General features: G+C 51.4%; 1 protein-coding gene across 3 annotated transcripts in view; it reads right to left on the reverse strand.

The window, feature by feature from the left end:
* The window catches only part of NECTIN1 (nectin cell adhesion molecule 1), a 91,997-nt gene that overhangs the window by 38,248 nt on the left and 30,450 nt on the right, over positions 1-23,299 (reverse strand). For all 3 annotated transcript variants that reach the window (XM_065696918.1, XM_065696920.1, XM_065696919.1), the window contains exons 2-5: positions 11,124-11,474; positions 10,188-10,490; positions 9,647-9,764; positions 6,742-6,893 (exon numbers count right to left, since the gene is read on the reverse strand). In XM_065696918.1, the coding sequence (XP_065552990.1) occupies positions 6,742-6,893; positions 9,647-9,764; positions 10,188-10,490; positions 11,124-11,474 (924 nt within the window). The remainder of the gene's footprint in view (positions 1-6,741; positions 6,894-9,646; positions 9,765-10,187; positions 10,491-11,123; positions 11,475-23,299) is intronic.

Here is a 23,299-nt window from a genome sequence, read left to right on the forward strand (position 1 = left end):
AGCTGCGGAGTTTGGACAAGGGTACCGAATTCAAGCAATCGCTGGCCTGATCCTTGCGGCATAAACGTTTTGCTTGTGCCTGAGAGCAGTTTCGTGCCTGCCTTTCCTGAGACATCAGCCCGACAACAGCATCTTGGTTTCTGCAGCGCTGACTTGCCTCGAGCAGAGCCTCACGAGCCCGAAACCACACACGGAGCAGCACACTGGGTAGAAAGAGCTGGAAGACAGGCAGATGGGGGGGCTCCCTGCTGCAGCCAGAATGAGGAGCAAGACACTGTGCAGGCAGGAGCCAGCATCCCTGTCCAAAGACAGCCTCCAGAGCAGGAGCGAGGGCATGTCTTTCAGCACGGAAAGCCAAAGCCACACGTTGCATCAACAACACATGGCTTGTCATAGCTAGCTGGTTCATACAGAACCTCTCTGCAGAGACAGTAAGAAATGTCACGTCCATCCCCTGGTAACCCTGGCTGCTGAGGGCTCGGCTTCAACCGCACAAGCATCCATACAGCTCTTTCTGCCCTCACCCATAGCACCTCCTCAGGCCTGCTCTTTGCCACCACAGCCTCATCCACCCCCAGAGCTCCAGTCTGAAGCCTCTTCCTACCCAGAGCAAGGCATGGGACCCAGACATGGTGTGCATGTCGCTGAAGCCATACTGATCCCCTCTGCCTCCCAGCGCCGGAGCACAGACAGATCTGAGAGCAGAAATCTGTGTCTGCGCACGATTTCGAGAGGAGCTTGGCCCACTTTTCTATTAAAAGCCTCATTAACAGCCCAGGCTGGACGTGGCAAGCAAAAGGACGAATGTTTTTCTACCTATTTTTTCCCTGCCCTTTGTGCTGCCCACCCCTACGATAGCACTCTCCTACATGCCACCCCCCTGCCACTGCCAACGCCGCGGACACGAACGCTAACACGCCGCTGTGTTGGATTTCACACGTTGCGCAGGGAACAAACTATTTTCTGCTCGGATCCCATCCCCATCCTCCTCGCAGTGGCCCAGTTCCCATGCCAGAGAAAACAAAATCCAACGGTGGGAAGAGAGGGAGAAGAAAGACGGGAAGATCGCAAGCCAGCAGCCGAAACCATCCCCTCCCTACCCACACAGCTCCCTCCCCTGCTCGTCCACCCACCGCACTCCCCCGGAGCCTGGAAAACCGAGTGGGGATGCGGATGCGGAGGGGGAACGTGGTAGAAGGGTACAAGCGACCAAGAGAGGAGGAGGAGGAGGAGGAGGAGGAGGAGGGGGACCGGCGGCTGGGGAGCAGGGCAGGGCGCAGGCCCGACACCGCCGCTGGATGGCGGTACAGACCGCGCTGCCTCCGCAGCCCATCGCCGTGGCCGCTGGGCTGCAGCGCGCAGCCAAGCCGGGCTAAGCCGGTAAGGGATGGGGGTCCCCGGCTTGGGGCAGTGTTTCTGCCCCGCAACAAGGTGCAGCCTCCTGCTATGGTTTGACACCCAGGTAACGTGAACTGATGGGCGACGGTCGCTCCTTCATCAGTTACAGGTTACCCAGGTAACTAGAAATGAATGACCTGGGACAGGTCCGGCTCTCAGCGGGTGCTGCTTCGCACACAGCCGCTGCTGTCAGCCCCACAAAGGCGGATTTACCCCTCTGCCCACCCAGCTTCGTGCCTGGGGTGCACAAGAGAGCCTGGGGAGAGAGGGCAAAGTGTGGGAAAAGGATCCCCCTTTTTTGTGTCCAAGGGGTGCGTGACGTTTCTGGAAAGCAGCGCGCAGCCTGAGCGTGCCGGGGGCCCCGTGTGAGAAATCCATTAGGAAGAGTCTGCAGAGAATTAAAGCCGCTGTGAAAAGCGGCCTGGAGAAACAGGAGACAGCAGAGCAGAGGGAGGGGGAACAAGCCAGGCTTTAATGCCAGCATAAAAAGCCTCCCCCATCTCCTGCTCATAAAAAGAGGGAGTGCTGTGTGAATAGGAACTAGAGCAGCAACACTATCTGCCCGCTGCCCAGCTCTGCCAGCTGTTGCATTCAGCCCTGCTTCCTATCCCCGTGCCAGGAGCCAGACCTCTGGGGCGGCAGCTGGGAGCGCAGGGAGACGGGGCCAAACCCACAGCTTCTCCTTATCCCTCCATGCAAGGCTCCGAGCATCCCCCTGCCCCGGCTCCTGCCTGCTGCCGTCAGTGCCCAGTGACAAACCAGGCCTTCCCCATCACAAAATACACGGTTTAAAAGACACATCTTTCTTCTAATGGCTGGTTTCCAATGAAAATGAGACGCATGCAAATCATCCTGCCTGTCCATCATCCTGCCTTATCTACCGCTTTTTGAACCTGCTGGCCAATTTCAGCGCTATCTGGCAGAAGAATGAGCCCAAATTATCCTACCATAAAGCTCTTGCAGAGAGCTGGAGTGGGATCCTTGGTAGAGGTGCGAGCTAAACCTCATTAGACATCAGAGAACCCACGGGGACAAGAGGCTGCTCCCAAGGGCAGGAAGGGCCCAGATCAGAAAAAGCGTATTTTTAGACATCAAGTAATTCTTCTAGGATATGCAGATCCACAGGAAACCAGCTTTCAAAAGCCCTTCTGCTTATCGCACTGCTTAGGTATTTGAAAAGATACCATGTCCTGTGGACACGTTGCTTCTTGAAGTTACGTTTCCATCCTCCTTCCTTCAATCATAAGCGCCAAGGAAAAACCCAGCACCAGCCAAGGTTCTCACTGTAGCCATGGGCACTGAGGACAACGTCAAACTCCATAAGAAATCACACTTTCTTGACATGTATCAGCCCAAGCTGCTCCTTGTGTGAAGCTCTTCCAGAGGAAGACTCTGGACTGGAATGGGGCTTCCCAGTCCCTAGCTGGTCTCAGCAAACACAGCAGTGATCATGCGGGGTTTGTTAAGAGGCAGCTTGCTGGTGGCAAAGCTTCCCTTGCCACTCCAGTCCATGCCAAATTACGCCAGGGCTGCAACGCGAGAAACCTGTAGCACTATCTTCTTCCCTTCACAACAGCCCTTGCACCGATGCACGCCCATCGCTGACTTCGAGGCATCCTGCTTTTCCTCTCCCTACCAGGGATTTCTGTTCTCCTGTGGAGCAGGGTCATGGGGAGAGGGGGCAGTGGGGATGGAAAAACCACTGGCAGCTAATCCAGAAGTTCAGCAGCTGCCGCTGGCGTTTCAGAGTGTGACGGCTTTCAGGCCAGATGCCAAATGTGTCTTAGGTTCTAATCTCTCTGTCAGGTCACCTACCGCTTGTCAATCAAGCGCTGCTCTCCCAGGGGCCTGCTGGCACAGACACCATCAGACAGGATGCAGCAGACGCTCCTACCGCCATCCATGCATCCCGAAGATTAGCATCAGTCAGACCCCCCGGCTTGCTCCTCTGTAGCCCCTGGCCCTATGTCCTCCCATCTAAAGTAGCCACGAGCAAACACTTGCTGGTGCAGCATCTGGCCTTTGCATTTAACGCTCCCCAGAACGAGCATCCTCTTCAGCTCTGAGCTTCTGCAAAGGGCTGGGGCAGCATGGCAGAGAGCTCCAGCGAGCCCCATGGGCTGTTTGCAGTGACCTTGCTGGGAGGAGATCACTGGTGGCGTGCAAATAACTCCCTGATGGGTTTGCCAAGCAAACGGGGGGGCCATCAGCCCCTGCCTGCATGTTGCACATCCAAGGCCAAGGCTGCAAAGCTAGTCCCTGGGCAAGGAACAGAACAGTGTCCATGAGCCTGCTGTATCCTGGAAGAAAGGACCCCTTCCTGGCCTTGGGAGGCAGGTGGGAGCCTGTCTTAACCTCTTTCTCCTTCTGCTTTCGCTGGCTAAAGCCAGTGCACAGGCGCATGAACATCCCCCTGCAGACACACAGATGTATATGTCCACACATGCATTGCTGCACACAAGCCCATACAGAGCAGCGCATGTTCATTAATACATGCATATTCATACATGCCAATGTGATGCTCTTGCACCCTGCATGCACACGTGACTGCAGGCATGCAGGTCTGGGAGGCCCATTTGCATGCCAGGATACAGACTGGGGTCACACGTATGTGTATGTACATGACACATGTGCACGTGTGTGCAGGCATGCAGGGACGCCCATGCAGGTTATAACCACAGCCTTTTATAAGTCACCTAACCGCCTGCAATAAATAGTTACATGTCACACTACACGGCTTGGCTGCAACTGACAAAGGTCCTGCAAGGCAGGAGAAGCTATTATGGGAACAGATTGCTGGAATAAAATATTAAATTTCCTCTTATCAATCTCTTCAATGTGCCATAACTCTAACAGAAGTGTTCAGCCTTCTCCCTGCGAACAAATTGCCCTCCCCAGGAAGGGGCTGAACTATCCATGCACTCCTATCCGGAGCCAGGGCTGGGAGGAAGGATGCTGTGCGGCAGGAGGGGGAGGCCTCTACCCAGGGAGACAGGAGGGGGAAAAGCTGCTGCAGGGTTTTCTCTGCATCAGCCTTCTGTTTTTATTCCTCCCAAGGCTGGCTGCTCCCTAGATTGAACTCCATTTATTGCATGCAGCTCTTGAAAGAGGTTTCGTGGTCCACTGACAATCCCTAAATTGCCTGCAAGACCCAAACAAATGTACCTGTAATAGCTGAGCGAGGACGGCTGAGCCCTCCCCAGCACTGGCCTAATCGGTCCTTAGGGAGAGCTGGATAAACATATTCAGATCCCATGAATTATTAAAGGCGTTTTTTTATGTGGTGGAGGCCTGGCCTGACAGATTGCCTGGTAATCCCTCCTAGCCAGGCAGCTGCGGGAGTGCCCTTCCTTCCCTCTCATTTAACCCCAAACCCCATAACCCGCTCCTTTGGGAATAAACTGAGATTACAGGCAGGCAGACATCAACCCAACATCATTCCCCCAAACCCCTGCCAGTCCCCACTTCCCTTGCCAGCACTGCACGGACAGAGCATGAGAATGATGCTCTCCCATTCCCCTAAAGAAACACCAGGAAGGGAGACGTTTCCTAAAGCCCAGAGGGGGAACCCACAGGCTCTTGTTCCTAAAGGAGCCCATGCAGGCAAGTCAGGCTGCGATGCTATTGTGCTGAGACAGATAAGATGCTGGCAGGTGGCAGAAGGAAATATGAGGACAAGGCTGTATCTGGTATGTCAGAACGTGTGCCCTGACACTGCAAGAGACAGAACGACAGCAAGAAATGGACGGTCTATACAGAAATGGAAAACGCGTCATGGTGAAGTCTTCTGCAATACCCATCCCACCTCCTCCTCTGCGACTGGGGACTGAGGCAGGAGGCTTGTTCCCCCCACTTATTGCTTCCAATGTGACTCAAGGTGCTTGTTACTGTGTAGGGTTGTTTTCTATTGCTGATGGGAAGCACGTCTGATAGTTTGTACCAGGCACTTGCCTTCACTGTCCCAGAAACACAGCGCCTTTAGTGGCAACTGCCATTAAATGGCTAGTGGCTGAATGGATTTTGACCTTCCCCCCAGCTTCGGGTGGTTGGGCAGGGATGGAAAGGGTGCTGCGCCACATCTGTCCTGAACAAAGAGCTGTGCTCTTCTCCTGCCTTTCACTGGCTAATGAAATATCCCCCAGAGAAAAGCATCCACCAGCAGGCAAGGATCCAGGACAGGAGGTGTGAATTAAAGGCTTGCTACAGTTGATAATGATCATAAGTAAATACTTGGTAATTAGCATCTAATTAGCACATCCCATCCACTGACCTCCAAGCACTTGGATAGAAGAAGATTAGCCTTATTTACCCATGTTGCAGAAGAGGTGGCGAGGGTGCCAGACACAGTATTATTGCTAATTTCAAGGGGTCAGCTGCCCAGGCCTCCTCTTTATGCTTGCCCAGCACTTGCCACTATGGAGAGTGGGTGAAGAGAGCAGCGGCTCGGCCCCCCTGATAAGCCCATTTCATCACTCCCAGGTCAAACAGCTCCTCCAGGACTGGTGTGGCTCAAGGAGCTGGCCTGCTACCAGGTCTGATTTGCCTTAGGCTGGACAGCAGGTAGGGGTAACAACCCCAGGCACCTTTCCTTTATTTCTCATGCCTTGGGAATACCCCAGCGCATCTCATTCCCCATCCGGGTCGCAGGCATCAGTGCTGTCTGTGGTATCTGCAGGATTCAGGCTGCTCCAACACCGCATGGTCCCTGCTGTGAGCCCGGCTGGAAAAGTGGCCATGTGCCCTGGGCTGTGCTGCCTGCCCACCTTGTCTGCATCCCGTGATGTTACTGCTTTCTGCAGCCCAGACAATGCTACTCACAGCTTCTTGGTAACGTGTGGCAGGCAGATGAGCAAGTGCACAGACCAACATGGCCTTGGAAGGAGCATTGCCTAACATCAGAAACACCAAATCCTGAACAACTGCCTCATCCATCTCATGCTTTACTGCCTCAGTGGTAGTCCATATCCTCATCCTGCTCCTTTCTTCTACCTTCTAACAAATGTCTCCCTGTTGTGCCTTCGCTTCTAACTTATCCAATAATCTCTCTGAATCCAAAGCGGAAGACAAGGGGGAAACAAATTGAACGTATCTTGGTTTGAGAAAGGAAAAGACAACAAGCGGAAAGGAGAAAAAATCCAAGCCAAAACCAGTGCAAAACCAGTACAAAGCAAAGAACTTCACTGCTCCCTTCCCATCATGAAACTTCCACCTCCTATGAAGGGACACTGGTGATTAAGGCAGACATTAAGGAGACATAACTGGTAGCTGTCAGCTACTCGTACGCTTCTCTCCCCACCTCCTCCTCCTCTTCTGTCTTTCAAAGCACACCAAGTGTTTTCCTACCTGTGACATTGACTTCTACCAACCCCGACCGGGTACCGATGGCGTTCGAGGCCTCGCAGACGTAGGTGCCAGCCACGCTGTAGGAGACGGGCCCTTTAAAGTAGATGGTGTTGTTCTGGATTTCCACGCTCCCTGGCAGAGTCCCATTTGGCCTAGAGGAAACAAAGAGGGTAAATCCATTGAATGATGAGAATCAGGCTCTTTATATGGATTGTTTGGGGTTTTTTTTTCCCTTCTCCATGATTACAAGGGAGACTGGACACATCTGGGTCACCTCCAACCATGACTTTGCATTTGATGGAATACACAGGAATGGGACACCAACCTGGCCCTGTTTTACTCCAGTTTCCTCCCCATGGAAGTCTCCTGGGCAGCTTATCAGCCAGTGCTAATTGCAACTCAGGTCGAATAAAGCAGTGCTGATTTACAGCCCTGCCACCTATGACCTGCCCATGTCAGAATAGGTGTGAAACTGGCATAATGCAGGACGAGATCTAGAGATACACAGAATGAATGAACAAAAGCAGGCAAAAAATAAAACCAAAACCCCTGTGTGTCAGGAAAAGGCACACATGGCCTGGTTATTCTTAATTACTGAAGCAAAGTAAAGTAATTACTTCTCTTAGGCAATTAAAAATTACTCAAGTCATTCTTTCCCCTCCTCCCACCAAAGATGTGCACATATTGTCAGCAATTTGTAAGAAACAAAAGGGAATAACGGGGGTATAATTAGGTCTGTGAAGAAGTGCCTAAATGCACATGCACATATTTTGCATGTCTACATGTACACATAGGCACATATGTATAGCAAACACTTTAAGTCTTCCTCAGCTACATCAGGCCAATGAAAAGCTGTTAGAAGAACACAAGAGCCTAAGGTTGATCCTCTGCCTATAGGGCCCTGAACAAAAGGGCGCATCTGAAATCTGTGGTGTGTGATGCTAAAGAAGGCTATAGCTTCCTGTAACAGCTCCCCTGACTGTTGCTCTTCAGGGATGGCTGGCTTTTACATTCCAAGCAGGAACCAAACATCCTCCTCCTTCCTTTCTTCCTCTGTTTCCCCCAGTCTCACTTGCTTTCTCTATTTTCCTCTTCTTCCATCTCCACTGTCCTTATCTTCAGCTGCACTCCCTCGTTCCTTTCCATCCTCTCAGGTCAATAACCCTATACACTGTCCCAACTGACCCATCAAGTGTGCAAGATAGACTGGGGAATCAGGCTGAAGCACTGTCAGGCTTTGAAACCCACACTCTGTAGCTCCTTGCTTTCTCTCTCCATTATTCTTCCCACAGCTCCTTCTCAAAGCAAAGTATTGATGCTCCCAGCTGTAAGTCAAGAAACCCTTGCAGGCTAAAGACAGACAAATGGACATACGCCCAGCTCATAGAGAATCCAATAGGAAAACAACTCTTTCCAGCGCTGAAAAAAAAGGCATCAATCAAACAAGCACATGGGGACCAACTCAGTGCCTGGCTCACAGAGATGCTGCTCCCAGGAATCCATTTCTGCCAGAGCTGACTTTATTACCCACACAGTGTATAAACCAGGTGTGCAAATGACACATAATAGTCATGCGGTGCCATTCTCAACCCTAACACCTGCATCCCCTGTTGTGTTTGAACCTAGCTGGTAACTAAACCTCTTTCTTGCCCAGGGCTGCAGAAACACCACGTGGCTGAGACATTTGGCACCTGGTGACGCCACGCTTCAGCTCTCAGCCTGACTTCAGCATCACTACCACAGCAGAAGCAGACTGCTCCAACAGAGGTCAGGGTCAGTGACAGAGCCCCTGCCGCAGAAAGCCTGGGAGCCCAGCAAGCATTCAGCCTCCAGCCTAGGTGTGAGCAATAGCAGAACAAAGGGATGAAATGACTTGCCCCAAAGCAGAGCAAAACCCTGCCTTCCGTCCCCAGCTCCATCTCACAGGGCTTGCTTCAGCTCAATCCATTGGTCCTGCTGCACAGAGATAGCCTAAACCTGAATCTCTTCTGCCTTGGTGCCACAAGGGGCATCTTTGCCTCTACCGCTTTCCTGGCAATGTTGTGAGGAACCCAGAAAGCCCCTTGGAGTTGAAGTCGAACTGGCAGAACCAACAGAGCAAGAGAAAGGGGAACAAGGACTAGAAAGAAGGCAAGAAAAACAATCCTCTTCAGCCTTTCACTGCGAACAGTTTGATCTGGGAAGCGGAGTAAGAGTGAATATGCCTAGCTCCTTATAAAGCCATTTTGAGAGCCTCTTTCCTGATGACAAATGCCAGCTGAAAAGAAGAAAGGATCCATTTGATCTTTCTTTTTTAAAGCTACATGAGTGCCTCTAGAAAAGAAAGAGGGAGAGAGAACCACACCAGGTTGCATCAGTTCCCATCCGACTCCCCAGACGCCCTTCACTCACTCTTCAATCCCTTTAGTGCGCTCAGCCAAAAGCTGAAACCCTGAAGGATCGGGAATTGCTTCTGTTCAACGTCAGTCACAGGAGGATGAGTGTTCCAAGGGGGAGCTCCTGCTCACTGCTGGGGCGGATTCCAGGGAAAGGCTTTTTGACATGGAGATAATTTTGATGCTATTTGTGCCCCTTTAAGGAAGGGAACTCTTGGGTTCTTTTTCTCGCACTGACTCACTTCATTGGTGCTGGGCAAATTATTCACCTTGTCATAGCTCGGCTGCTTCACATCACCAGAGCAGCATGTTATTCCAGTGGAATGAGAATAGGAAGTTATCCAGGGTATTGAGGCTGCAACTGACCAACTCTCCCCTCACATACACAGGTTTTACCGTGGACATTATCACTGACAGTAATGGGACCAGGCCTTAACTGACCAGAGAGTGATGGAGGTTTCTATAGGTTTCCTTGTCCCTGTTTGAAGATCATATGCGCTGCTCAGAGCAGTAGCACTGTAGATACTTACAGCTTCCACTCATAGGTGTGAGCTGGGGGGTTGGCATCAGATTTGCATATCAGCTTCACATCCTTCCGGTTGAGGAACCAGTTGCCATCAAAGCCCTCGATAGTGACTTCTGGCTCATCTGCAAGGGGATGAAAAAGATAGAAGAGCAGGATGGAAAAGGAGAGGAAACAATCATGGAAAAAGAAGAGGGAGAAAATTAAGTAGGAAGAGATGAGGGGGCAGAGGTAACACAAGAAGAGAGATTGAAAGGTGGGAAAGATGATGGGACAAGGAATGTGAGAGAGGATGAATGAAGAGAGAGAGAGGGGGAGGAACAAAGGGACATGGCAGAGGCAGAGAGGGAAAGAAGAAAGAGAAAGCATATGATTATTCCAGGCATCACTTCATCTTTCACTCTCCAGAAGGAGAGAGCAGTCCCTACTTCAACCCTTGCACCAGGCCAGCATCTTGCATTCAGAACAATCCCTTTTCGGCCAGGTTTATGCCCACCCCAGGGCCTGGCCATGGAGCGTTCTCTCCAGCCCTGCCCACGCTCACTTACACTGCACGTTGAGGGTCATGCTGTCGGTAAAGCGGTCCAGCTGGTAATTGACCACACACATGAGCTGCTGGCGGTGGGCTTCCCGGCTCGGCACCAGCCGGTACCGGCTGATCACGGTGATGGTGCCATTGCTATTCCGGATCTCCTCGAACTCCGCTTCCCCTTTGAGCTTGGTGTCCCAGGTGACAGTGCTGGGGGGCTTCCCATTAGAGGAGGTGCAAGTAGCTACCAAGATCTTTTCTGTCCTGCCAGACTTAGCAATAAGTGGCCGCTTGGTGCCCTCCATCCAATTTGTGGGCTTGGCTGCAAGGAATTGCAAAAAGGAGGAGAAGAAAAGGGTTAGGAAAGCAATGCTACTGCCCGAGAGACATCTAGCACCACTGAGCCTGATGCTGAAAACTGCCAGCAACCTACTCCGGGGAAAGAATGGTGGAGGTCCCTCAGAGGCACAGATACACCGTGGAAAGCCAGTCCTTTCCTGCCATAGGTTTTCAGCACTATGCTTGAATGAGAAACCAAAACTGGAGAGCAAATGAACCACGTACACTGTGGGTGGGGTCTCTTCACTCACAACCTAAGCGCCATGGACAAGCTCTACTTGTGCATAGGATCTTTCTATTGTCTTTTCTCTGTTCGCTTGACAGCCACGGGCTCACTACAACTCACCACTCCCTTAGGGAGCAGGTCACTGTTATTGCTGCTGCATTTAAGAGGCAGGGCAACTGAGGCCTGGAAAGAGGAAGAGGCATTCCTGTGAACGCTCAGTGAACCACCTACCCTGAGTTCCCTGCTCTTTGCCTCTTTACAGTCAACCTGAAAGATCATCATAGGTGTAATTCACACCCAAGATTCACCTTTGCCCTAAGCTCGCAGGAAATGAGTCTCAAGCTCCTCCAGATCTGTTTAACTGGAGGCAATGGCTCACACGACTCTTACCCAGCACAGTGAGGTTGAGTTGACTTTCCCGGTTGCCGGCTGGGAAGGTAGCAAACTCACAGATGTAAACCCCCTCATCCTCCAGCTCTAGCCGGGAGAGCTGAATGGTGCCGTCTTTGAAGGATGGATTCCGGAACGTCACCCGCTCTTTGTAGGGCGAGAGGATGGAGACCCCCATGGCAGGGTTGTAGATGGCCACATTCTGCTTGGTGCCATTGGTGGCTTTCTGCCACGTCACTTGCGTGATCTTCACATTGGGGAGTGGATTGGTGAAGCTGCAGTGCAGGACCACGTCTGTTCCGATAAACCCCGAGACTGTGTCATTGACTAAGACAGTCTGAGCTTGCAGCCCTGCAATAAAACACAAAGACGTGAATATACCCGTGCTCCTCAGACAGAGAAAGTGAGAAAAAGAACAGTTCTTGGACATCACGCCCATGAATTCCTTCATTTATTCATTTTTCTGCTTCTTGGCATGGCTGATATGAGGTCAGTCTATGGCTACAGGCACCCATTATCTTCTGCAGCTACCTGCATCCACCTCCATCTCCTGCAGCTCCATTCCTGTTCATAAACACCTTCCTTTCCACAGTCGGTGTTTACACTTCACTACAACCAACCCCAATGCTCTGCAGCCTAGGGTTCATGGTCACCAAAAGGCATGAGGTTGGATCAATAATACTTTCCTTCCTTTTGTCTTCAAATTCGGATGACACTTGATCAGTTGCTGTAAATATACAGAGCATGCATATCTGGAGGCTCATGAAAGCACTGATATTTATCAGCCCAGCATATCCTAACATATGCTAACACACACTCAGACATCCATTTAATCCTATTGCAAATGCATCAGTAATTAAGTGAGCTGCTAAGACTCAGCCCTGATTTTGGAGTAGCAATAGTTCCCATCTAAGAACAGATTTACAGCAGTGCCCATACACCTTGCATGATCTAGCTGCGTAATCTAGATTGTTTCTGTGGCCTTTTATTAACCCCAGAAGTGGCTGCATTGAGGAACCTTCCACCTTTATCCTGCGGAGTAAAGATGAAAGGTGCCTGGGCAAAGCGGTGGCTGGTGCTCATGACTGCTATTCTGTCTCAGCTGATCCCTCCCCTAACAGCTGGAGTACAAGGTCTCCCACCAGGCTGACCCTGAAATTCATCTTTGACTGCCACTGTGTCTTTCCCTAATCTGTATGTTTAGAGATAATGCTCTGGTAATTATACAGCCAGTATTTATATGATAAATGCAATACAGAAGCAAGGTGGTAAGAACAAGAAAAGCGGGTTTTGCTCATTGCTTCTGGCAGAATCTGAAATTGGATGTATTCTGGGAGACTGAGAGTGAAGGAAAAGAAAGGGGTAATAAAAAAAGAAAGATGTACAAAGAGGGAGGAACATGAAAGGGTAATGAAAGAGACAAAGTCTGGGCAAAGAAAAAACCTATGGCAGGAGAAACAGGGCAGCATCTCCCAACTGAGGGGACAGAGCATTTCAGAATGCTCTATTCTTCCAGGGGACAAACAGGTTCCCCATGTAAATCCAAGATGAATTCCTCAATCTTAACCCTCCCCAGACTCCTGGTGGATGTACCCTGTGATGCACACGTGAACCTGAGCAAGGTCTCCCTCCTGCACCTTCGCACGCACACAAGCGCAGGCATACAAAAGCCTCACCCACAAGCATCACCTCCACCATCCCCTCGCCATGCTCCCATGCTGTCCTCTCACACCGTGCCTGCAGCACTCCGCCTCGTCTCAGTCCCCACATCTCATCTCTCAGCCTCTTCTTTCTCCCCTTCTCCTTCCCACCACGCCAAGCCTATGACCCTGAGGACAAGCCTCAACAATCCATCCCGGCCATGAGACGCCATCAGCTGACCACAGTCATCAGCAGTTAAGACCGAAACTCAGTCTCTAGAGCTTTGTGTGAACTTGCCCCCTTCCCTGAGTCAAGTGCTGGTTTGCCCCACACCCTAGCATCGCGGCTGGGTGCTCAGGAATGCCTTTCAGTGCCGCTCACAGCCACAGCAAAGCACCGGTGCCCTCATGTGCCTGCATGCATGACTATTCGGACACCAGACCAGCCCATGAGCTGCGGGACCCCAGCACACATCAGCCTTCCTGTTGGAATGAGGGCACTGGATGGAGATAACGCTATGCTGGGATGAGAGGAAGATGGATGGCGAGAGGGGAGATGTCTCCAACATGCTTCACAGCATGTGCTGCTCCTTCTACCCTGCAGGTGAGAGTCTCTTGCAGAATTGCCCACACCCGCGGAGGTGAGCAACACAATTTGCCAAGCAGTCTGGCTCGGAAGCCTTCAGAGCTTCACAAAGCGTGTGGGAGCTTGCCGGAGAGCAAAAGCAATCACGTAGCAAAGGCCCTGGGAACAACCTGCCGCCCATCTCATGCTGTAGGTGTGCTCAGCACTCCCTCTTTCTCCCAAGGCTGGAGCAGAGCGGATTCATCAGCACCGGTCCCCACCTCTTTCATGCGGGGCCCATGCCCTGGAGCAGGACCTGCCCACGGCTGGGGCGATGGCGCAGCTGGCTGCGCTCCCACACAAGCTGCCTGACCCCCCACAGGCCCCGGCGCTTCCCTTTGAACCCAGCTTTCCACATCCCAATAAAAGAGGCCCCGTTCGCGACAGCAGGAAGTCGCAGCCCTATGCCTCCTCCCTTGCCAGCAAAGCGAGGGACGAGCCGAGGGATGAGCCGAACCCCTGAGAGGATGGATGGAAAGCCAGCGGCATCTCCCCAGAGCTCCCATGCAGGGCAGCAGCCTGGTCTCTCCCTAACAAGGGCTGCGGATAGGCGCTGCATGCAGAAGGCTATGCCAGGATGCAGGCTACCGCTGCCCAATGGGTACCTAAGACATGCCTCTTAAATAAGGATATTGTCAGCCGGCCTGGCAGAGAATGCGATATGCATCACAAGAGAGAGATCAATCCAGCCCCTCACTTATCATTGCTATGTCCTTTCTTCAAGCTATGATTTCCCTGCAAATTAATGAATGATCCTGTTAAAAATCAAGTGATTTTTCTTGCCTTTGAGAGGTGGAAACAATTCCCAGTCCTGCTCTCCCCCTTCTACCCTACCACCGCCGTGGGGTCCATGCACCAGTGCAGACTGCTTGGACAGGAACTGGAGAAAGAGCAGACTTCGGTGCTGACAAACCAGACCCCAGAACGGTCCTTGCAGAACCCTCTGCCCAGGTGTAGCAAACTTTTGGCTAGGGAAGAAGCTGGTGCCAGTTCAGGACTGCCTGCCAGCAACACCACGCTGCCAAAGCTGGGATTCAGGCTCCTACATGTAGCAGCTTTAACAAAAACACATTCCAAACTTTCTAAAGGCTTCAGGGAGAAACGGGGGAGACTAAAAACAGCACGAGAACAAAACAAATCAAACAAAAAATACCCCCAAAAAACCCCAAACACCGTGCGGAAATGGTGTTTCCTTTCCAGGTGACTGAATAACCCATGGCTCTTTTGCAAGAGAGGGTGAACCCTTTCTGCTGCGCTCCTCGAAGCCTCTCGTCAGGAAAACAGCTCACCCATTGTTCCGCTCCATACCAGGCCAACAACACCCGCGCCTCAACCGCAGCGACGAGGAAGGGGGATAGATGGGAGTAAAGGGGTTTTGCAAGTTGCTGGATTAGCCTTCCATGCACCCATCCTAAAGCAGAAGCCAGAGGGCAAACTAGCGGCCGTCATGCTCTGGGGAGCAGTTGTTTGCAAGGTGACTGAGCTGGGATGGCAGGTCTTCCCTCGCCCCGTTACACACTCAATAATTCATTAGGGCAAACGCATAGATAATTGATGGTAATGAGTGTGCAAGGCCGGGAGAGGAGGAGAAAATAAAATCACTAATCAACCTCTGGAGAGCCTTGAACATATTAAGCAGTGAGTGGGGATGTGCAGCGCTGGGGGTTCGCCTTGCTGCTGCGTTGCTGAAGGATCTGTGTGGTCGGTGTGGCAGGGAAAAGGCTTGGATGCATCCTGCCATCTACGCCAGATCTCCCAGTGCCCACCAATCCACTCTGATACCTCCCAGGGGCAGCCAGCACACATGGAAGCGTTAGGTGTATAGGTTGAAGCTTGCCAAGGTGTTTTTTACTCGTTAGTTTTTTGGTGTTAGCTTTTGTTCAGGACCAAAAGCAATAAAAAAGGCCCAGCTGAGTGCCAAAGACATGTTGGTGCCAAGACCTCATTAGTGGAGACCTCTGAGATCCTACTCCTCCACCTTGGCCTCTGAAGTGGTTTGTGCTGGTGCCTTTCCCCACGATCCCAAACCCAGATATTCACTAGGTCACACAAGGCCTGGGGGGCACCATGCAGAACTCAAGGTGCCCTGCGGCACAGGCAGCGGGCTGGGAAGAGGAGGTCTGGACTCCTTGGGTGTGAGGGGCGCTGGGGAGGGAACTGATGAAGTGGCAGCTTGTGGCTCCTGAACCTGAAAACCCTTTCTCCTAAAAGCCCGCAAGGTGCTGTTATTACATCAAGGCTCCCACACTTGTAAATCTGGTTCTTGCTCCCCCATATAGAAAGCTCTGGAAACGATCTCCAGGCCCTAGCGAGCTCTGTCACAACAGCGAGCCTCCAATCAATGCCTCTTTGTTAAGAACCATGCGAACTCCACGCTGCTTTGCACAACCTTGCCTCGGCTGAGCCTCTCACCAATTTCTCTCCCTCCTGTTCCCTGATACTCATCTCACCCCAAGGGCATTGAAACAGCCCTTGGCAGCAAGCGTGATGAGCCACCCTTCAGTGTGGCAATATCATGGCTGATGCAAAAATCAGAGGAATCAGTACTGATAGTCTTTGCATCCCTTATATAACTAAACTGAAGGTCACAGTAGCTGGACCTTACAAAAGCATTTGCTGGCATTCCTGAATTCACCTTCCAAGTCTTCCTCATTCTCACGTGGAAACCAAGGTCTGAAACACAACCCTTGTGGAGCAGAACACAACCAGACTCCAACAGCCCAGAGGAATGCCACAGGTGTGCTAGGCAGGGTGGGAAATGGGAAAGAAGATCCTAAATCCCAGCAGGGGAATTTCAGGTGGCAAGAAGCAAAGGTTTGAGCTGGTGCTGTGCCAAGATGTTGGGGTTAATACCTGTCCTCTTGCCAGAGAGACTTTGTATTGATTGCCAGGCATTCAAATCAGTACTCTGCTGCTCTTCCAAAAGAACACAGTGCTTGCCTCACCCTGCTTAGTCAATGCTCGCAGCCGACTGCAACGAAGGAGTGGTCTCCAGTGATTCACCAACACGCACTTCCTGCAGCAGCAGACTTTCACTGGAGGTCTCACTGTCATGCACTGATTCAGTTCTGCCCCACTCACTGTGGAGCTTGGACACCAAAGGGATTAGAAAGGGAAGACCGAGTTTCCAACACAAGGGCCTTAGAAAGAAGATGAATGCAAAAGATGTGGCAAGATGATAGCTCCAGGTGACATGGCTGCACATGAAAGTGAAAGGCCTGAGATAACACTGTGATCGGGTGGGGGCACACCAAGTGAAACTGCAAGCCCAAGCATCCCTTCCCCAGGCTGAGAGCTGCGAGCTTTATGGGAGTTGAAAGGGAAATGGCAGTGTGCACATTGGCCCATCTGGCTTTCATCCAAATCCCTCTCAGAAAAGAACCAACGGGCTTGGCTTTGGCTTGCAAATGGGAAACACAAGGTCTTTTACTCCAGGTCACTGGTTCATACTCAGAACCAGCAGATAGTAGCAGCAGCAGAGATGTTATTGTCTGAGGTCCAGTCAATGGCTTGTATTGAGTGAGGTCTCTAAGTCAGTCCTCCATTGGCCATCTGCTGGGACAGGGCAGTGGAGATGCCTTTGGGATAAAGCAGGGTTGCCTTCTGCCTACGCAGTATTTCCTCTTAGGATAAATGGAGCACAAGGTAGCCTCAGGATCCCCTTCAATAAAAGATCTTCCCCAAAGGGCCTGATCCATTGATGCTCCACTTGCTCTCTGTTAAGGTTTGGGAGGTCTATTCATTGAGCCACCACTGGGATTCACACAAAGGCCCCAAATAACACCGAGGCCATGTTTGTCCCAGGCGCTCTTCACAGAAATAGATGAAAGAAAAGCAGACGCCCAGGGTGAGCCTGGCCACCGATCAAACAGACAGTGGCAAGCAGAGATGAGCACCAGGCTGGACCATTAGTTCTTGCTGTCTGTGCTTCTGCTTCGCGAACGGTCTCAGTTGCAGCCAACCTTCTAGTTCTCTAGGAAAAGGGCTGCCAACCAGAGGAGTGGGAACGGAACAATGATGCCTGCCTTTGCTCCTGGCTCCCACTCCGTGCTGCACCTCTCCTGGCTTTCACACAGCTGCTTTGCTTCCCCCCCCTAAGTCAAGGAGGGGAACATGCCCCATGGCAAACGCAGGAGGGCTGGCAGAGCAAGGGCTGCTGCTGAAAGAGCTGACACAGCACTGGGAAAGGCCTTCCTGCAATAAAGCTCTGAAACCCCATGCTCAGCAACAAAGCACAAAGGCTCCTCAGTCACCACGGAGGAGCCGGCTCCGCTGCCCGGCCCGCCCCGCAAGCATGTCGGCTAATCCTTGGGCAAGAGCTGCCAGTTCCCACACACCTGAGCAGCGAACCCGGCTGCCCCCGGCCTCCATCTGACGGGCACGGGCACCGCGACCACTTCCCCATCCATGCAGCCTTTCCCTTCAGCCCTGCTCCCACTGCGAGCTCGTACTCATACCTGCCCAGTGCCTGGCTTCACAAGACCGTCATCTCCTTTCCCCTGTGGCCTTGCGCAGCTTACTGTAGCTAACTCACAGCTCCCTCTTCCCCTGCTCCCTGTCTCAGTAAGCCAGGGGAGGATTGCTTCTCAACTTGGTCTACAATGCTTGTCTCTTTCACTTGCCCTCCTTCCATTTTACAACAGTTCCTACCCCTTTTGTGTCTCTCCGACATCACTTGCATCTTCTCATCCCTAGCCACTAGTCTCTCTGGAGGGGCATCGGTGAATATGCCCAGGATCATAATTCTCCACTAGGAAAAGCAGGCAGCGGGACACGAAAATACAAGGGTGGGCAAAGAACAAAAAAATCAAAGACCCTTCTCTCAAGACCCATCTTTTTGCCTGCCAGCAAGGAAAAAGCCAGAGTCTTCTTGCTTACCAACTCTGCGCTGTAAACAAGAGGGAAGACTGGGAAAGAGGACCACAGTCAGAGCCAATGCTTATTTGGTGGTTGGGTGGGGAAGCAAAGGCAGAAAAAAACAGCGCAGCTGGAAAATCAAGTGTGGAGGAGGGGGAATGCTGGAGCATTAAGCAGGGGTAAGCTAATTAAGCTGAGACTGTCCTGAGACCTTATCTTGATGGGCTCAGTCCCCAAATGTACATGAGTATTTTCTCTGCCCTGCCTCCTTCTTGGACTTCCTTGTTGCCTTGGATGTCGTTCAAGGAGTCCTGGTCCAGGGCTAAATATTCTCGCTATTAGAGCTCTCCAGGTGCGAAGGAGGAGGGATTTAATGAAGAGCTGTGAAGAGGGGATCAAGATAGTAACCCATCGAGCGTCTCATTTCCGAAAGGGAGGAACTTGAGACTGAAGAGATTCAACACAAACAAAAATAAACTCGATGGCACAGAAAGAGGGAATATCAGATCCTTCCTTCCCTCCCTGGGCTGACAGCTCAGAGCAGGAAGCCGGGGAGCTCTCAGGGCTCGGCCGGTCATGACTCATTCGCCTCCACAATGGGAACGCGACAAAGCCGAAACTCTGCTGACTCAGGCGTGACTTCAGCGCCAGGGTTAATCCCTGGCAGCCCTAAACTGGCTGCCCCCACCAGCCCCTGGTTCTCTCTGCCCTCACTCAGATCAGGCCTCTTTTATCAGAGGGGTAGATGCCAGGTCATGGGAAATTACCAAAGGACACAAGCCCTCTGGTCTTCTGTCCAAGACATGGTGAAAAATGCACCCCTGCCTGCCAGACCAACGTGGTGTTGACCACGACCTGCAATTTCTGTGAAGATCAAAAGTCCCACTTTCCTATAGTTTAAATGCACGCTAACCAGTCACGGCTTTGTGACTGTGGTCTTGCTTTCCTCTTGTCTTTCTTCCCATTATCCTTTTAGTATACAATGTACTACTGATATTGCACTATCTCCTTCAGTTAAAGGCAAACGTTTCCTACTCCTGCAAGTGGGAATGCCGCGCTCTGTTCTACTACAATTTGTTTGGAGACAGAAACAACACAAACTTTATGTGACCAGAAGAATGTGATCCATGTTCTGGCGGCTCACGACCCATCAGAGCTGACAACTAGGCAAAAGCTTTGCAAACAACGTAAGCGCAAACATGGCACCAAACACATGCAATGGACAGACGCCCTTTGCCAGCCGACTGCCTCTCTCGTAATGTGTGGAAGGTGTCCCTGCCCACAGCAGGGGGTCTGGAACAAGATGATCTTTATGGTCCCTTCGAACCCCAAACCATTCTGTATTTCTATGATGATCTTATCCAAGGAAAAGTAAAAGAGACCCAGATGTCCCAACTTTGTCTGACCTGTTTAGGGCCTCCTGCCCATGAATAACAGGCTGTCAAGAACAGTGTGTACATATAAACCCTATCTCAGTGCCCTGCCTTATTTCCAGCCTGCTGCTGCTCAGCTTTCTTATCACCAAGTCCTTGTGCAGGGAACTAATTTAACCTCTTCCCGGATCGACGATCTCCACAGTGCACAGGGACAGACACCAGCCTTTAGTCCTACCTGGGCCCCATCTGTAGGCATAAGTCTGCATCTTTATGAAAAGCTTTGCATCTTCAAAAGGCTTTTCAAAGAGTAACTAATTAATCTTCCAGCACCCTGAGAGGCAGGAAAGTATCATTACCCCTGCTTTCAGGGATGGGGAAATCAGAGGTGCTGAATGACAAAGAGATGTGCCCAAGGCCACCCAGGCAAGCACTGGCAATCTCACTTGAATGGCTCCGTTTAGATGTGGGTATCTGCCTATTATGGTGACAATTCTCACCTAAGGAAGCAGGTATGGAGGCATTTGTGGTGAGGCCCCACAGCCCCACCTACCACTCATGCGAACAGAAGAGGTCACTCTCATTTTTATGGCTGAGGAAACCAACCAAGGCACTGGGAGATGAAGTGGAAAACTGAACTCTGTTGACAGCGCCTGGGAGCAAAACTTAAACATTATCCACATCAACAGCTAGACTAAAGGCTCCCAAAATGCGGCTCCTGTTTTCCTCAAGGAGCAAACTGGCTGCAACCAAATCTATGCCATTTTGTGTAAGAACGTGCCAGAAACTATGAGAGACATTGAGGCTGATGCTGAGTGTCCCGTTCAACCTCTGAGCAAAGCCAGCTCCACAATTCCAGCCCCCACTGCCCCAAGGAGCACTCCGGGTTTGCCTCATCTCTCGCCTGCTGAAAGTGGCTGCTGTGATCCTCCTAGCCCAGGTTTAGACCCGGCACAGCCCGCTACAGCTCAGCAGCAATGCCACATCGGCGAGAAGAGACACGTGAACAGGACAGATTTGGGTGCATGGGAGTCCCGTTGACTCCAGACCTCGCAGCAGATGGTGGGGTTGAGCGGAGGGCGGCTGGCAGAGACACACACTCTGCGCGGGATGGAGATGCATCACTCTATTAAGGTCACAGCCTCCATCCAGGCTGTCTGGAGAGCGATTGCTGAGCTTCACAACGCCTGCGCAGGTGGGGGCTTAGAGGAGCCTGCTGAGCTTGTAAGGCTCAGAACTGTAAACAAGTGACAAGACCACCCATTAAAGGCAGCCTGGTCTGGCCCCAGTGATGAGCATCAGGACTGGGGGAGGAAGGCAGCGAGGAGGCCTCCCACAGGGGGTCATGCTCCTGCCTGCTACACAGCTCTAGGATACATGGGGCAGCAGCTTTGCTTTCCTGGGGATGACAAGGGAGACCAACACGGTTATATCCACTCTTACCTGCCCAAAAAGGTGAGGGCAGTCAGCAAGAGCTCACTGCACTGTGAAGGCATTTAGCACTTAGCCCAGCGCAGAGGGCAAGTCGGGAGGAAGAGGAGTTCAAAGGGACTTCTGCAGAAAGAAGATGACTTGTCCTGCAGAGAGCTTACAAAATAGGGACCACACTGCATTTCCCTTCGGATACCTCAATGGGAGCAAGGCTTGGTCTTTCCGGTGGGGTAAGCAGGGGTAACTGGAGACTTTGAGTTAATGAGGGCTTCTTGGAGCCTCATTATCCCCTCCTCAAACAAGACAGCTTTGTGCTTCTAGGTAGCCCCAGGGAGGAGGTGGGTTGTGATGCAACACTCAGGGGAATTCGATGACAAATGTCACTCAGAAGGAGGAATGACAGGCTGTGCTGAGTGACTCATTGGGCCTCCTATGCCCAGGTATAGAGATGTCCCTTCATACACATCCTGTGAGACATTTCTGCTATGCAGCACCCAGAGTCTGATGGATGCATCAGCATCTATATTGGGTTTCTACTGTTTGGGCTCGTTTTTGGGGTCTCTCTCTGCACGTGTCACTTTTTCCCCCGTCTGGGGATGCCTGAGTAGGAAGGCTGGGATACCAACAACTGTGATGGGAGCTGCAGGTCTGAATCCCAATAGTGGGCTCTAAACCTAACTGTTCCCTAACTCTAGATTCACGAGAAACAAGCCAGAACCAAAAACCAATCAGCTCCCCACAAACATCTATTAACAGCAGACAGGATGGAGCAAGCCGAAAGTCAACATTCCATTTTCAGCCTCACACTGGAGAAACTAGGCCCATAGACAGAGGGTTAAATAGCTCGCTTGGCCTTAATTGCCGTATTTCTTTTACTTTCAGAGCTATTTTATTGACTTCTGTTGAAACTGCATCAGCACGAGGCTCCCTGTCACCTCACAGAGCATTAAGCCATGGTCCAAAGGCTGGCTATGTGGACAGGAACAGCAGGCTGCTCAGCAGGGCAGATGGATTCTCCTCTATGCCACTGGGGAGAGCTCCAGTGAATCATCGTGGTCTTCAAAGACCAAGAGGTCAACTGCTCTCTTGGGGCTCCTGTGTGCTTCGTCCTAGCCGAAACCAGGGGCTGACGAAGTTGCCACAAAAATGGAGAGCATGTGGAAAAAAGCACTAGATCTAGTGGAAAATCTTCCAACATGGCATGTTTTTTCTGATGGAAAGTGCCATTTAGTCCAAGCCAAAACTGTCCTCTGGAACGTGCTGATTTTGGCAAAATTCAATTAAATAAATAAAAAGCCTTTTGATAAGGTTGCAATGGCCAACCTTGGAACTGAATGTGTCCTTTTTTTGTGGTTTCAGCTTTTCCCATTGTCAAAAAAAGGGTTTTCTCCTTTTAAGTCTTATTAAATTCATTATCGAACAACTTATCCTTTTGGACTCTCCTCTCTTTCAAATGGAGCATGGTAAAACACTGACCAGAACTGCAACCAGAATGAAATGCTGTGGTTGTAATGCAAATGGCACATTTTGGAGCAAGCCAGGCCAAAGTTTCCCTTTGAAATTTCATTTCCATGGACATTTTCAAATGCCAGTTCGTTCCAAAAGCAGAAGGAAAACTCATCCCGAAACACCCGATGTCCCCACTTGCAAGCCCATTCTGTGTTTCAGCCATCTCCACAACCGACCTTTCCAACAGATCTCACACCCCAAGAGAAAGCACCTCCTGCCTGCCTGCAGATCTCCCCACCTTCATTTTCACAGCCCACTCTCAGCTCCAATCCATCTGGATTCATTCTGTAAGAGCCTCATCCCACCCTGTCCTTGGGTTAGGAGTCATCTGGGGACTTGGGACAATCCACACAGCCCAGGATGGGACCGCGCAGCCCCGCTCCACAGGGTGCCCCGTTCCAATGCGTGTCCCTCTGGATTCCATTCCTTCTTCCTTCCTGACAGACGGATTTGCTCCCACCCTCCACCTGCCTGCTGTGCCCACCTCCTCCTCCGTCTGCTGTTTGTGTCTTCCCACTTGCTAACAACTACATGGGAGGCTATTTCAGAGAACTCGTGTTCTTTTCAGATTGGGGTGGGGAGGAAAGCAGGAGAGAGAACACAAACCAGACTATTGCGTTTTTCAGCAGACGTGACAACATGGACACAGCTCCCGTGGAACATTGTACCTTTTTAAAGCCAAACTTTACCAAGGACAAATGCTCCCCAATACCACAGCATCACACAAGAGCAGCCCTGTTC

This window comes from Lathamus discolor, chromosome 17 (assembly GCF_037157495.1).
Source record: "Lathamus discolor isolate bLatDis1 chromosome 17, bLatDis1.hap1, whole genome shotgun sequence".
Classification (NCBI taxonomy): domain Eukaryota; kingdom Metazoa; phylum Chordata; class Aves; order Psittaciformes; family Psittacidae; genus Lathamus; species Lathamus discolor.